This window comes from Zeus faber (assembly GCF_960531495.2).
Source record: "Zeus faber genome assembly, chromosome: 7".
Lineage (NCBI taxonomy): Eukaryota > Metazoa > Chordata > Actinopteri > Zeiformes > Zeidae > Zeus > Zeus faber.
The window spans coordinates 22063523-22080596 of NC_137203.1; the positions used below are offsets into that span (position 1 = coordinate 22063523).

Consider the following 17074-nt stretch of genomic DNA (forward strand, 5'->3'; position numbering starts at 1 on the left):
AAGTAATGTGCCTTCCTAGTTACTGCTGCAGACCATCTGGGAAAGGAGGGGATAGAAAGTAAATTCTTCTTTGTCCAATAAATACTATTGCTTCTCAGCAGTCATTTTCGCATCCTTTCCTCTTTGTTGACTTTGAGGTTAAAGTCGCCTCAGTTTCAACTGCAATAGAGGAACACATAAAACAAAATGAAGGCAGCCATGCATCTCGCTATTTCAAAGAAATCAGATTTGGTGTAAACCCATTAGGTATGAATAGCTTTCTGTTTCAGATGGCTCCAAGGGGAACTGCTGGAAAGCTGCGTCAGTTGTCTCCGAGAGAAAGTGGGGGGTGGAGAGGGGAGAGCTGCGACCTGCTGAGGGTGTGTGTACGTGGGGCTTGTCACTCTTCATTCCCCTCATTGTGCCAGGCTGCTCCAGGCGGCGGCTCAAGCCAGCTCATATCGATCTGGGCCCCTTAGACCTGACCTGTGTCTGTCTTATCTGCCCGGCTCTTTCTTCTCCTCTGCTCTCCTCTTCTCTCTTTTTAATCTCCTCTCCCCTTCTCTCCTTCCCTGCATTCCCTGCCTCTGCCTCACAACTGAAATTCTCAGTGCGCCAGGAAAAACGGTGTGGGAGCTGTGTGCTGGTTAGTCCCGCATGTCGGCCCTGATTTGTTCGGCTGACAGGGAGCACCGCCCTTCCAAAACGCCCTTCAGTGACCCTGGAGTCGTGTGTCCTTGAGTTGACTGCCAGGCCTCTGGTGAAGGCTGCTCGGATGCAAGTGGGGACCTGTAAGCCATGTTATATTTAGCACGCAGTTGCAGCACGAAGCCATAACAGCGACTAATTAGCTTTTAATGGATGGACCTTGCTCGATGTTTGACCATCAGCTGTTGCTGCCCCGTTATCTAACTTTAAAAGCCATTGTGGCGGTGCTCTTCTCTCCTCTCTCTTTTCACTTGGCTTTATTCCCGTGGGGGGTTTTCTGTTGCCCGCCGGGTAGAAAGCAGGTTGAATATGCACAGTGTCATCCGACCACAATTTTATTTGTAGACCTTAATTCTCCCCCGTCCGCCGTCAGTGTTAACACAAGGATCCTCTCCGCCCGGCGCGCCAGTGTGTGCTCTATCCTTAGCCCAAAGGATTGCAAAGTGGAGAACCTTGATGTTTGCTTCAGAACTGAAATGACTTTCAAATACCATTGCAACTGTGATTTTCCCCCTTCTGTCACCACAAGGTCTCTCCAGGATTGATTCACCGCACCAGCAGACATCACAGGCTATCCCCGCGGAGATTCGACTTCACTGCAAACAACCTCACAAAAAACAGCAGAAGTGTGCAGCCTTTTCAAGGCTTTTGCTCTGATTAGGAGTACAGTACATTGCTATTCATACGCGGCTCCCAGCAGCTCCCCCCCGGTGCAGCACCTCCTGAACTTCCCTCTCAACCAGACTTCGATTTTATACATGTGTGTCTTAGTTAGCAGCAATTACTTTTAGCATTCAAACAATGCTGACATCCTGTCACAGGGGGACTGGCCCCGGGACCAAGGTAGTGGCTACAGGGTGGGGGGGGTTGGCGGGGGTTGGCGGGGGTTGGTGCAGGGCTTCAGTTACTGCTCTGCCTCCTCTCTCTTCCTCAGTCAACACTTCTGCCATTTCTATAAAGCCCCTTCTTGTTTTGTCTAGCAGGATTGTTAAAGAGAGGGCGCTTGAAATATCAAACCTCTACACTGCTCTGAGGGGCGCGGTCAAATTTTCCACAGACACCAATGGAGACTGTCAGGGCCAATTTTACCGTTTGCCTCTCACGTTTCTCCCCCTTCACTGCCTGTTGGCTACTGCCACACACAAAAAAGGGCCATGTCTTGCAAACACAATCATGCAATTGTACACACACACACACACACACACACACCCACTAACAGGCACAGCACACATGCAAACAGAACCCACAGAGCTCTGGGATACGTTTGGTGTGTTTTTGTTCTGTTTCTGTCTTTGTACGGATGTGTGAGTGAATGTATGCTGGGTCTCTGGTGTAACCACAAATGATGCACCATTTGCCTGGCACCGCTGCACAGCCTTGCCACAGTTCAGAAAGAAACTCCAGCAAAAAAGCACAGCCTGCATATGCATATGTATGAAGACTTGGCTGACTCAAGCAATGCCGCATAGTCCTACGTGTACATTTGCATTTGAGTGAATGTGTAGTATGTGTGATGGTGTGTGTTTGTGTACTCGTGCATCCAAGCGCATGATTGTGCGTAACCATTTGAGTTGCAGACAGTATGACAGACAGTGTAATGCCTGTCACGAGTGCCCTTACCTGTAGCTTGACCTTTCATTACAATCAGTCCTTTGTGAGCGTGTCCTGTCGAGGCTAAAGGAATTATCAGAGCAGCAGCCCCCCGGCGTCGTTTCTCCACCCGCCGCAGGTCACCCTGGTAAAACAGTCATTTCACTCGATCCTCATCAGTCTGAGACTGGGCCGAGATCTTGGGGCACTTGTTTATTAGCGTTAAACCAGGTTTGAAACAAAAAGTGCCACTACTTGGTCCTTCTGCTTGGTAGGTCAGTTGCCGGTTCATTCAGTGCAGTGACAAAAGAAAATAGTGCCACATGTATTTTTGGTCTATTTGGGGGCCAGCTGCTTTACTGAGCTTATCAGTGCCACCGCCGCACCACCTCCGTACTCCCCCGAACCGCACCCTTACTAGAACTGCTGAATGTGGGATGTGTGTTTGTGTATGGAACTGGGCAGCCAGCCGCAGCGCTACATGCACTCGCTTGGCAGAGCACAGCATCGGGCTGCTTAAAACAGCAGAAGGTTTTGATATGGCAGGGCGGCAGTGATTTCTGGCTGATCTAATGGGCTTTCCCAGTGGACCAATATCCGTGTGCAAACACTAAATGAGTGGAGAGAGCGCAGTATACACGCATAAAGCCTGCAAGGCATCTCATCTCTTTTATGCCAGGCCCCGCCACACGTACTGACATCAGCGCCGCGCCTCCTCAGAGCTCCTACCGCGCTCTGCCTTTCACACACACACAGAGAGTTCTGTCCTCATCTTTACAGTTGAGCCATTTCCTTTTTTGTCAAAATGCATCTCTGTAGGTGAATTCAGATCTGAAGACGTCTTCGCCCCAGGGATGTCTCCGGCATTCTCTCCTCTCATCTTTCAAACACAATCTCTACCCAAGCCTTTTATCTGAGCCAGCCACCCCCCCACACACACACACACACACACTCACGCACTGCTTCTCCCTCATTTTCCTCCTCCCCCACCGTTCCCTCCGTTGCACAGTTCTGTTCCCTGCCAGCAGCTCCTGTTGCTGCCGGAGCCCAGCTTGTTAAGGAGGACGCTGGTGCATGGTCTTCCTCACCTTCTCTCTGCACTGGCTTTTAATTAGGTGTGTGTGTGTGTGTGTGTGTGTGTGTGTGTGTGTGTGTGTGTGTGTGTGTGTGTGTGTGTGTGTGTGTGTGTGTGTGTGTGTGTGTGTGTGTGTGTGTGTGTGTGTGTGTGTGTGTGTTTTTCACGGAGGGCTCAGGAGTTTTCTCTTGCTTGACTCATCTTTTTGAAGTGGTGGCTATTAGCTCGCACACTCCTCTGATATACAACGTATGAAATTGGCCAGACTTATGAGATATTCATCCTTATGTGTGTGTGTGTTATAAATACAAACTCCAGAAGCAGCAACAAATTGGGCGTGATAGTTGGTAATACCTCCGAGCTACATTTTTCACAGCAATACAGTTGTCGTTGTTGCATTCGTTTAATAAAGCGGGTCCTTCATTATATTTACATTAAGGAGAAAAATCGTCCGTTGTGTTTGCGCCCGTGCAGCTGTGTAGGCAGCGTCTCCATATGCATTCTGGCAGGGTTACATGGAGAGTTGTTCCCACCTCTTAGCTAATGGAATCAAATCCACGTTGCGTCCCCCTCATCTCTACACAGGGTTACTCCACTCCACTCTTCCATGTAATCCCATTAGTGGCACTCCACTGAACTACTGTACGCCTGCTCACCGACGGCTGACTCCGGGACAGAGGGCGAGACTCGCACTCCTTAACACCTTACACCGTACCGAGGGGAGGCTCCTCACCCCCTCTATCTCTTTCTCTCACAGTCTCCGCAACACAACCCGTGGTGTCTTTCTACCACTGGCTGTAACCGTTCATGTCCCATTCGGTTTCTGGGCGTGTTCCTGCTTCACGTCAAATATCAAGGATACGTCAGTTTGTAACTGGCTTTACTGCATTGACCCCGATTCTCCAATAATCAACTTCTGCAATGACGCTCTGACAGAGGGAAACCCAACAACCCAACCCAAGTTTGTTCCCCCCCATAACAAACTTGAAGGAAGTGCTTTCCAAGAAAACAAGTTTGTTGTTGATAAATGGCCACTGTCTTCATGTTTTTCTCTCCTGGCCCTTTTCTTCTGGCTTGGTGTTCTGGTGGGAGGGCTTGATAAACATATATGGGGAGGTGTTGCTATACCCTGGTATTGAAATATCCTTCCGGGAGTGGCTGATCTGGACCCGTTGGGGGAAGTGGTCATTGACATTGCAGTCATGGACAAGACGCTATCCACATTCCATTTTGTTTTAAACCACGGCAAGGAGTTTGACCATCTAGAGCAGAGGTTCCCAACAACTGGGCCACAGACTGGTGCCGGACCCTGTGATTATTTTTTCAGAAGCAATGTCCTCTCTGGGGCAGCACGATCAGACATTTTTTTTTGCCAAACAAAGCAAATAAAAAGAGTGTTTTTATCATGGAGCTCGTTCATTTACTCCATTTCCTAATTGAATGAAACAAAAAGTGCCCTGTGCGTCACGGGGAGACTTTCTCAGTCACTCTCTAAACCTCTGACTCTGCATCTGACTCTGCATAAGGATGCAGAAGTCAAGGGTATGTATGATAAAGAGAAATAATTTAACAATATATTCAATAAATTGCACCAAAATATGTTTTGCAATGAAAACCATTGGTTTAGCATAAGGTTTTTTGTTTTTTTTATTAATATACAGCTGTAGCCAGAGTAGCAATACTGGGAACTGACCCAGTAATGTAACTGATGTAACTGCCATTACTGAATGTAATGGGAGGTTTATATTGTAACTCTCCATCAGTGGAGACACTCTGCTGCAGGTATATACAAGTAAGAAGTACAATCTTCAAAGCAACAGGAAACAAGCTACATCACATTAACACGTCTTTTCCTGCAGCAGGCAACTTTTGTCAATTTGTGTGCTCAGGAGGAGAAGACCTTCTTCCTTCATCGTGCCTAGCAGGCCGTAATCCAACCTTTTAGGTTCCCATGGCAACTGTGTCCATCCCATAAACAGCGGGATTCTGTGATGATTGCCTCCGTGGTTGGGACTGCTATATCCGTGCTTTTAGGACCGAAGTCCAACAGGGAGGATCTCAAAGGCATTATTCACACAGCTGCAGGGCAAGGCACAACCACATAACTCAGCCTGGCGGTGACGTGGTGGGCAGCGCTCCGCCACTCTAGGCATGGAAATAAAAACACACACACAAGGCGCCCAGAGTCGCGGAAGGCACACACAACACAGGCGCCACCATTAAGGGCAACACCACTGCATGACATAAGGGGCTAATTATACTAAGTACAATACATCAGTGCTTGCATATGCTGTGAAAACAGGACCTTCTCTAATGTGCCCTGCAATATAAACATACTTAGCAGAGAGAACTGACAGTGGATCGTCGGATAAACCACTGTCCTCCTGCAAGATGAAATGGAACAGCACTCGTTTAACCAAACACTCCTGATTAACTGATTGACATGCCCCCCCCCCAAATCACACACATGTGCAGACCAACCTCCATCCCGCATCTCCTTTCCGCTCTTCCTCCGCCAAGCAGAACTAGTTTACCTTTCATTAGAGAGACCCTTGGTGCAAAATGTGTTTGCTGATAAGAGTTTATCAACAGTTTATAAAGGCCAGGGTAGGGATTAATCAAATCAGTGCACATCCGTAGAAGGGCTCGACTTTGTAAACACAATCACATCTGACTCCCCAGACAGAGTTGGGGGAAGGGGGGGGGGGTCGAGAAATAGAGAACTAGATAGAGACAAAGATACAGGGACAGAGGGTGGAAGGACGCGGGAGTCAGGAATAGAGGGAGATAAGTGATGAAAACAAACAGAATTTAAATTAGAATAAAGTTACATTGGCAGAAATTATATAATTCGGGCCATTATTCCTTTCCCGGAGTGCATGTTATTATGCGATTCTGTTGGTGAGTCAAAAAGGAGCAGTGGTGCACAAGGCCCGGAGTCACAGCGGAGGGAGATACGGGCCTTTTCTCTCCCACAAGCCAGCCTAAATGCATCCACTGTGACTGGCGAGACTGGCTCCTCATTATCTGCCCATCTCGGCCTCCATCTGAGGAGAAAATGCAGCGTTGCAGTCCCACTTTGGTGGGACACTGATCACAAGCACAACTCATCTAAACCGGAGAAAGATTGCTCTCCCTGCTTTTCACTCTCTCCGTTTCACTCTTTCTCTCACAGACACACGCGCACACACACGCACACACACACACACACACACACACACACACACACACACACACACACACACACACACACACACACACACACTGCCTCATGTTCTGTCTCGCTCTCTCTCCTCACTCCCCTCACACACTTTGAGACAGACAGAGATGAGGAATCCTCTCTGTTTTCTGCTCGGAAAAGTGGAAGTTGGAGTCAGAGAGATGGAGCGGAGCTTCAAAAAGCCACATGTAATTGAGCAGCCCTAGATAGGCTATCTGGAAACATGAAACAGCAACAGTTGTGACGGAGGGTAATTGCCTCCCTGTGCCCGTATAATGCCTTGTCGAGTCTTTAAACTTGAGCAAACTGCTGGAAGTCCTTATGTCGGCAGGTAATTGGTTCCAGGCACCAGCAACCATGTGAAATGAAAGAAAGATAGGAAGGCATGTGTCTATATGTGTTTTGGGGGTTAACAAAAAAAATCTGAACATTTTAAAAAAGAGTGTGCGCATGAATAAGTGTATTTGTGAGTGTGTATGTAATGTATTGATTTTATTCAAAAATGTTTTTTTGTATTATTATTATTATTATTATTATTACTATTATTATTATTATTATTATTATTTCCATTTATTAACAAGCCTGAATGTTTTTCATCATGGATTCCTAGAGCAAAGTCAAAATATTTCTCGGCGACCATGTTTTTTTCCAATGATTCATAGGGTAACAGATTCAGAATTCCAATCTGAATTAGCCTGTTTGACAGACACTGGAATAAAATGGTGCCAGTGCAACCTATAAAGTTATACAAACACAAATATAACCGACCAGAAGAGTTTGAATGGGAGCGGACAAGATTAAATCGACTGAGTCTGATGGCATTCTGTTCTGGCATTATCAGTCTCAGCAGGCAAATATTCTCCCTAATGAAAGCTTCCTCTTTGTAACTTTATCTCACAGCAGAACGTGCAGTGGGTAAGTCATCCAGAAGTGCAATTGACTTTCCAGTCAACCTGTTAGTGCCTGGGACATGCCTGTCTTCGAGGCTCAATTTCTGGGGAAGATGAGCAGCGCTGTGGCCTCGGCTGTTGGGAGGCCGGCGAGCGGGTGCAGGAGCGTTCGGTCCTCTCTTCTGGCCACCGTCCAAGACTCCCTCACTGTAGGACGTGGAGTGGGACCTCACAAAGGAGATACTTTATTAGCTGGGCCTGCATGATTAATTGAACATCTGTCCGCACCGAGACAGCTGCCCCCAATTCCCAGCTGTTTACCCTCTAAACAAACAGCTAATAGGCCGACAATGAATACGTCACTTAGGGGTCATGGCTTCACATCTTCGAGCCCCTCAAATCTTACTGCCAGGCTGCTGGTGTGTTTCAGACCGTGCTTGCTTTGGTGTGCTTTTCTCGAGTGGACCGAGATGGGGAAATGCCACACGGGTCTGCAAGGTCCTTTAACGCCTTTAAGTTGAGAGATCATGCTCGCGTTGAGCTGGATGGGGAGGATCACTCCTCCACCAAGCTATCTGGTCCCCAACAGCTCTAGTGGGGAGGCTCAGTCCCTCTCCTCTCCCCTCTGATTAGCTGGCTTTTGTTCTGTTGGTGGTGGCACGCCATGAGGGATGATTGCAGTGGCAGTCAAGTCTGTTTTAAAGAAGGCTCGCTGCTGTGCTGATCTGCATTGCCCCCCCTGTTCGTCTTGCAATGAGTGACTGAAGTTGCTTTCCTTGTGCGTTTTCTTGTTTCATCTCTGAACCATATGGCTCCAAAGTGGTGTGGGAGTTGAAAGAGGTTTTTTTTGTTTTCGCTGCAGCTCTTTTTTTGATGCACATCTAAGTAAAGGCACACTGATGGGTTGATGGGTGGGAGGGGAATCTGATGCAAAAGTAACAAACCTACTCACTGTTAAGGGGGACCTATTACGCTTTTCCTTCTTTTCTGTCACAATATATAATGTTACATATAAACAATGTCGGATGTTCATATTAGACGTGGCGAGTGTTCAATAATGAGGTAAAATAATGAAAAAGTAATCGCTGCGAACAAAACGCTCAGGCTTCGGTTTGCAAAGGTTTTTTCTACCTTGTACGAGCTGATGTCGGCTGGTCACGGATTTCTTCATGTGGTCATCTCTGTGGTCATCTACAATCCCTGAACGAAAGTCGGAACTAACTTTGAAATGAGGCCTTGTAGATCTAATATCAGTGACGATTCAGCAACTGGATTACTTATTTCTCGCCTTAAATGTGTTCAGACACAGATTTTGGTGGACTCATTAGAAGAAATCAGTGAAAGTTACCGAGTAAACACAACGAAAACCAGAAGCCATGCTAAAACGCCATTGGCTCACAGAACCCGGAACTTGTGCTTAAACCCCATTGGCTCCCAGAAGCCGAGCCTCGGGAGGGTGGCTCCTCCCATTTAAAAAAAAAAAAAAAACAGCCCGTTTTGGAACAAGAGGGTTATAGAGGCATGTTAGAAAGGCTAGAATGCATAATCTGTACGGCATGTTTTGGGGACCTCAGAGACCTATATTAACCAGTATAAAAAGGAGCATAATAGGTCCCCTTTAACAGAGAGTAAATTCAACGTTGCAGTATTAGAATTTCTTTCACACTCTTTTTCTCTCTCCCTCTGTCTCCTTAGGCAGCCTCCATGGCGCTGAGCAGTCTGGGTCATGTGTACACGGCCATAGGGGACTATCCAAATGCCCTAGCCAGCCACAAGCAGTGTGTTCTGCTGGCCAAGCAGTCCAAGGACCAACTGTCCGAGGCTCGGGAGCTGGGAAACATGGGAGCCGTCTACATCGCCATGGGAGACTTTGAAAATGCCGTCCAGTGCCACGAGCAGCACCTAGGGATCGCCAAGGCCCTGGAGAACAAGCGCGAGGAGGCCCGAGCCTACAGCAACCTGGGCAGTGCCTACCACTACCACCGCAACTTTGACAAGGCCATGTCCTACCACACCCACGTGCTGGAGCTGGCCCAAGAGCTGGAGGAGCAGTCCATCGAGATGAGGGCCTACGCCGGGCTTGGCCACGCCGCCCGCTGCATGCAGGACCTGGAGAGGGCGAAGCAGTACCACGAGCAACAGCTGTCCATAGCCGAGGGCTTGAAGGACAGGGCTGCGGAGGGGAGGGCTTCCTCCAATCTTGGTACGTAAGCAAGGCACTCAAGGCTCAAACACACACGGGGCCCGATACATTATGTAACACTAATGATACATTGTTTACGCCTTTAATGGTACATGATTGAATAGCACTGTTCTTGGATGACTGTCCAACCAAAGTCCTTTGAGTAATGTGGGTATTTTGGGACAAAGAAGAGTTTATTGTCCCCGGCAAAGGTTCCATCAGGCCACATCCTGCAGGATAAGGAAGCACCTGGAATTTACAAATTAAGTCTTACGTATGGAGGCAACTGTTTATCATGTGTTGGCCTCAGCCTGGTGATTTACGTCAGTGATTGACCGATAGTAGACCTCGCCTGCTTCCTCACGCTGAGCTGATGCAGAAGAAAAAAACAGTGAGATGAGGGGGGAAAAAAACAAAAACGAGTAAGGAGGTCATCAATTCCCATTGAGATTCAGCATTTACGATTCAATGAAAACATGCTGTGATCCAGAGCATGTTATTTTGTTTTCTCTGCCTTTGCTGCTTTGATACTGGATTCAGCTGATATTATATACAACTAATGTTGTTATTCTGGGCTTAGCTACATCTGAATTTTTGTCTTCTCAAATTCAAGCAGTGTAGTTTTGACTGTTTCCTAAGTTGTTTGTGTTGTCGGTGCAGAGAGCAGAGGCTTTTTTGTTGTTTGTTGTTTTTTTTTTTTTTTGGATCTTTGTTTTAGGCAACTCTCAACAGTATTTCAGTGTTATTACTATAGTATGCCTAATTAATTAGTTTTTGTACTTCAGGGTAGTATTATTTTCTACTGAATATCATAGGCATTCTATTATAGCTGCTTCAGGTATCGTGGCAGAAGGTCCCTGCATGAAGCCAGAGAAGGAGACGGGGTGTGTCAGGGACGTCAGGGATTTGCGAGCGGAAAATGTTCCAGGGTGACGCAACATACAACATGCACCCCTCGGTGGGTAAATGAAGCCCGTAACAAAACATCATTTTTCATGGGAAAACCCTTCCCGGTGTTATGCGCCGCTCTGCTCTCTTCCCCCACCGGTGAGAACTTAATCAAATTGTGGAAATGAATCCGAGGCTGAAGATAAATAAAATAAGAGGGGAGTCGGGGAGAAATGAACTATACGATCAGGTCTTTTGATTGGAACTTAAAATGTAATTATCGTCCCCCTTTCAAGCCCGGGTCTCCACAGCCAAAAGATCCCACTGAAATAAAATTATTAGCAAGGTAACCTTGAATGGGCCCGGCTAATATACCGGTAATGATAAAAGGGAGCTTGGGGGATAAAGGTGTCCTGCGGATATTCAGTTTCGCAACGTATATGACACGGCCAATTCAGCTGTATTTTTACCCAGCTATTATAACCTACTTGGGATGACTTACGATAGCCATTCAGACAGCTGTAAACCTGACTCTAATGGACATCCAAGAAGCCTAATGGCTCCTCCCCAATGAAGTATTCCTTGTCCTTTGAGCGGGAAAGTGTGCAAGCGGGGTTAATCGGCCGCACATAAATCGAGGCCACCCTTTGACCAGCATAATGATGACACGGCTGGCCAGCTTTGCTCTTAGCGAAACACACAGACACTAAAAACAGGTTGTCATGAATTAGGGTGTCCAGCGGTAGCCGTTACGATGCCACACGTGAGCTTGATTCCACAGGGCGGGCGCGTTTGATGCTGCGAATCTAATCCCACCCCCACAGCCTAAATGACAATACTGCAGTTATAACGGCAACCTTTATGTGGTAGTGAGATATTTTCTTACCTCGTTATTGCATTCAAAGCGGTGTATGTTGCTTACACCAGTGTTCCCCGATATTTTTCGAGCATGGCACACTCATTAGAATGAAATAATCCCGCGGCACACCGCTATCTGTGAGGGAGAAAACTATCCTGTTAACCATTAAAACATCACAAAAGGTGACAAAACATGGAGAAATGTGGTTATTATTATGGGCAACTAATAGTTTGTGTTGCAAGACTTGCGAACAATTGGTTCGTAATGAACAAATCTTTTAATTGACTCTGGAGTCAGGCGGTAAGAGTGGGCGTGCGGGTGAATATTTGACCCCACAATGTGAATATGAATATGACTGATTTACACTTTCACAGTCGTCCAAATTAAATAATCGTGACAGAATTACATGATACCTGAGAGCATTAAGAGACTGTCGTCCTCCCTCACTCACTGTACCAAGTAAATCCAACGAACAAAGAAAATCGAAGAAATCTTTTTACCCAAGTGACTCAAGAACCCAATCTCAAAAAAGAGACAACCCTTTCATCACCACTAACAGTTCACACTTTCCGGGTGGAACGTGTTGGCATTCTGGCTGGAAGTGAGGAATTAGATGCATAGGTGCAGCCTTGCAATTTTGATCTTGCAACAAAAAGAAAGAAAAGAGCTAATACCCATCATTTATCTTTTTAAGTGGAGTTTTGAAAGGAAGTCACTGCACACCTGGCCAGCTCTCAGATGACATCGTGGGTGGTGCTTTGGGGCCCGTTGCTCCGCGCACAAGCCGGACCCGGGAAGCCGACCGCCTGTCTGAACGACGGCTCCGTACCGCCTTGTTCGTCTTTGCCCTCCACGCCTGGTTCCAAAGCTCTCCTTCCTCTCACTTTTTGATGCCTCCCTCTCTCACCCCGACTGATTGTAATCTGCGGCTGTCAAGCTCCCAGTAATTGAAACTGACTTGATGAATCACTTAATTACCTTTAATAGCTGATCCAAGAGGAGGCGAATAATGAAGATAACGGAGAATGAAGTGGGCCTTGTGAAGCATCATTTCTGTAATTGGGCTATTGTTGTTGTTGCCGCCGTTGTTTTTGTTTTGCGGCGACCCGGTAACAATCCCACTCTGTCATTAACGCCCACATTACCCCCGGCGCTCGGCGGCGCAAAGATACGGGATGAACTTAGCGGGACGATGTTTTCGAAGTTCAAAAACACTTCCGAATCGCGGGGAACGACAGCGGAGTAACGATGAAGGCAGAAAAATAATAACAATAATAAAACGTACAGAGAAAGGAGAACAAGAAGTTTTGCTCCAAGCGGGAGAGAGCAAACTTTTATTATGCCCGCTCAGCGTGTCTTTAATGATGCACGCCGTGTGGGCGGAGCAGCGGCTGACATGGCTCTGAGGGACAGCAGCACAGAGCTCTGTCCTACAACGCAACGGCTTTAATATCCAGCCGCGCTGCCCGGCGGTACCGGCAGCCTTGGCACGGCACACTCTGACCCATAAAGGATATGAAAATGTTGCATTCCAACCACATTTATTATTCATTAATGGGCTAACTTACCCCCCTAGTCAGCGATATTTAATATGGGAGCGCGGACTGGAAGCGGTGGCTCTCACATTTTCAGTTATTCATGAAAGAGAATCCAAATTGCGTTATTCTTCCCTCCCCCGTCACAATTCACTTCAAAGCCATTTTTAACAAGTTTGTTTGGGAGCATTTTTCTGTTGTTGTTGTTCTTTTTGTTTTAGGCCGCTCTTTTCTTTTGTGTTTGCCCTCACCGCCAACCCTCGCCTGGAGTTCACTCGTCGTTTCGGGACCAGCGTCGCTATGGAAACATCGTCCTCGTCACTTGCCGAAGGCTTGCGGTTAAAAGTCTGAATTAAGCAACCGCTCTGCCTGGTTTTACCCCGCGTCGCTGGGGAGGGCTTTCTCGGGATGTGAACAATTGATCGACTATCCGTTAATTGCAAATAAGAATTGAATCAATTAAGATTTTGTCTTCGATAAGAACTGAACACTCTGCGGTCTTTGAGAAACAAAACAACCAGCCAGGAAGTAGTAGTACTCACCGGAACAACAGCGGGCAGTCGAGGAAACAAAATGCCCAGTGGAGTAGGAAATAGCTGTGGAAGCAGATAGGGGCTTCTGGAAGGACGACAAACAACAAACATGGCTGCGCGCAGAAAACGGGAGCTTCTTGATGCAGATTAGGAAACTATGTTTATTGTCGTTCAACAACTAATGCTGCATTTGAATGGAACACAGTAGATGGGCATGGGAAAATTGCACTTTCTCAAAGGCACAGGGGGGAGGGAGAGGTATGACGGCAAAACGAAACAAGCGATATGTTGCTATGGTGATGACTCCACTAAAATATATGAAACAAAATTATTTAGTGTCAGTTATAATATATAATAATTGTATATTTTATATATTTATTTATAATTTCATTCGCGTGTTGTTGTCCATATCTGCTCCAGACTTGATCTGCTAGGTATCATTCGCAAGACAGGTTGTAAATATTCCTCTGTGAGTGAACCAGCTCAGCGAGTCTTGCCTCCAAACTTCTCCATTTAGAGATGAAATGAGGAGAAACGCCCCTCGCGCACCCGTCACAAAATCTGGTGCCATGGCCCCACGCGCCATGGCACCACCCACTCGTGACGTCATTCAAGCTTTTATGTTATTCATTCATCAACGATTGTTTGTTCAGGTTAACAACTATCGTTTAAGGAACTTCCTTTGAATTTGCATCCCTGAAGGCAACAAATGCAGCAATTTTATGATCCAGAAAAAAATACAAAAGTTAAATGGGCTCGGAAACAGCCACTTTGTTCAAAAAGAAATGCCGACTGTGACAATCTGCATTCACCCGACTGGATCCCCCTTATCTGAGTCAGACAAAACCTGTGACCGGAATTATCTACGGACGTTATCACGCAAACTCCTATCATATTTGTTATTGAAGCGTTCCAGTTGGTTCATGTGTGAAGCAGATCCATTCGTTTTGAAAGATGTGCCACACTTAGGCCGTTGCATGAAACCTCACACTCTCAAGATGTTTGCGTTTAATCCGCTGCCGTAGTCGTGGAAATATTAAACTTGATTTGGTTCGATGCCAAATTAAAGGGGCTTCTTTGCATCTTGGATGTAATGAGAAATTTGCCGGCGGTGGCCTCGTTAAATTAAAAACGTGGTGATGACAGCGGCGCTCTCAGCACCTAAACGTAAAAACGGCCGTTCCTCGGAGAGTGGTTTTCCTTGAGAGATTTTTGAATTCATAAACAAATGACAACCATGACAAAATGTCAATAGCAGAAAAGACCTATTTTTAACTCTGCCGCTCTGTCTGGGGGATGCAGTCGGTGGCTTGTGTGATCGAGCCAGAGCCAGGCCTTCTGGAAACAGCCGCAATTGTGCATATTTTATTGGTCCAGCCGGAGAAAGGGAGCAGCAGCGTAGCCGCGAATTTACAGAGGAATTTAGCTGGCCTAATGGAGGACAGAATGAAGGAAAAGAATGCTGTAAGCACAAGGCTGACAGAGAGTCCTCGCAAATACAACTGTATATATAAAAGGTGCTCTTATCTCGGAGGGCTGACATCTCCAAGTTGATGTTAATGACTTTGTAAATACCTCAGTTGAATTCCAGCGGGAAGAGAGAGGGTCAGGAAAGAATGATGATTGAACAAAGAGCTGGAGTTAGTAAACATGCAGGATGCCTCTCCTAGTGAGCTCCATATTAGTGTTTTGCAGCCTAGTCGTACGGTTGTGTGTTGTGGAAACGCATCGACAGCAACCTCCCCTTACATGGCCCCCTTCAGCCCCATCTCAAGACGGAGGAGCATGCCAAAAACCGGACTACGGGCCCAGAAAATTGCTCGTTCTCGCGGTCCCAGTGCTTACATGTAGTTATATCGCATCGCGCTGTATATCTGGATGCATTTATTATTCTACTCACAACGGAGCTATTAAGTGAAACACAAGCTCGGCAGCATTCCTTTGCATTAAGCAACGGTGCCCTTTTCCTCAACACATCTGCAAATTCAGCATGAAACGCGATCTCCTCTCCCCAAACAGAGAGGCCATTGGCCAGTGAGAAATGGAGGGACGCACATGAGATGTGGTGTCGATCCAAGCCGCGGGAGAGGTCAGATGTCCTGTGAGTGGACTGAGCGGTGACGGTTGCTTTTGGTTTGAGCTGAAGGAAAAGAGAGCGAGAGAGGGAGAGAGAGATAGAGGGAGAGAGAGAGAGAGAGAGAGAGGGTCAGCTGAAGAGGGGGAGGAAGCCGGCTCAGCTGGGGCTACAGGCGGAGAGGGGGCTGCTTGCGTTGGCACGCCTCCCACTCAGCGCATATCCATCTATCCATCTCTCCATTCTTTTTATCTTCTGCCTTCCTGTCTTTCTCCGTCTGTCTGTCAGACTCCAGGAGACGTCTGTGTCTGTGAGCGAGGATTTGGTATCCTAAGCCCAGAGTCCCGGCCCCCCACCCCCGGCCCAGGCCCCCCACTCCTGTGGGACCCCGTTTGTGTGTGTGTGAGGGGGGGGGGCCTCTCCGCTCTGCTTGGCTCTCTAACTCCCCCCACAGATCACATCCTACATCCTTCCTTTTTTTTTTTTTTTTTTTTACCCCTGCTGTCAGCATGCTGGGTTTACAACCCAGAGTATTTGTATGCCATTGCATCCAGGACAGAGTTAGTCTGCAAGTGGAGTTCAAGTTACCCCTAGCCCTAACCCTTACCTGCAATGCAACTCTTTATTAATTCTTAAATCATCAAGAACTGCCGCAATAACTCTGTCCTGTGGACGACCTGTAGAATGACAAGGGCACAGTTTTTGGTTATGGAGAGCCACCACCAACCCCCCTCTTTGGAGAACTATTTATCATCTTTGGGTCTTGAACAACTGATCAGTACTCCAAGAGGGGGAGAATCACCACGGGTGAGACAAATACACATAGAAACATTTACACAAAAACAAAAACATTGGATGACAACATGTATTGAAAAACAGTGAATTAGGTCCAGGAAAACTTGAACTACAATTGGTCACGTGGCCTCTTCCTGTCATAGTTATGGCAGTAAATTCTACATCCTTCCTTTATCACACAACTCACTGTAATCCAGGTTTTATTTTTTGGGGGTTTTTTTTGCCATGCATTTCATCTCAATACACTCATTTTCTATCGGGGCTGTATTCCATTAGATTTGCCCCCAAAAATAACATTAACTAATCAATGTGGGAAGTATCGGCTCATTTATTTTGGATATTGTCATTTCCTCAAAGTATTCCTCTAATCTGTGTTCACATATGGCCGAAGTTTATACCGTAGTGAAATTCATTTCGGTTTCAAAGGGATTATAATGATTATTGCTTCTCCAACAGGAACATACATAATGGTTAGGATGCTTTGGCCCTCACTTCAAATCATTTAGTAAAATCATTAAAAATGGAAAATATCACACTGGTGATCTGTTTAGGGTAATTAAAAGGTTGAATAACTTTGATTTGCGAATAGCCTCCGAGATGAATACTGCTTAAAAAAATGTTTAATTCAATTACAATTAAATAATAATTAGATGAGCCAAAGTCCTGGACGGTATCAGTGGTACAATAAAAACTGTTGTAAATCTGGACCGAATCGCTTTTTACTCAGAAACATCTTCCGCGTGGCA

At 46.6% G+C, this 17074-nt stretch overlaps 1 protein-coding gene across 1 annotated transcript in view; it reads left to right on the forward strand.

Annotated features, from left to right (window-relative positions):
• Window positions 1–17074, forward strand: part of LOC307233053 (tetratricopeptide repeat protein 28-like) — a gene marked incomplete at its 5' end in the record, with an annotated part of 185711 nt that overhangs the window by 135371 nt on the left and 33266 nt on the right. Inside the window, one exon of the mRNA XM_080004265.1 lies at window positions 9158–9665. Coding sequence (XP_079860391.1) covers window positions 9158–9665 — 508 coding nt within the window. The remainder of the gene's footprint in view (window positions 1–9157; window positions 9666–17074) is intronic.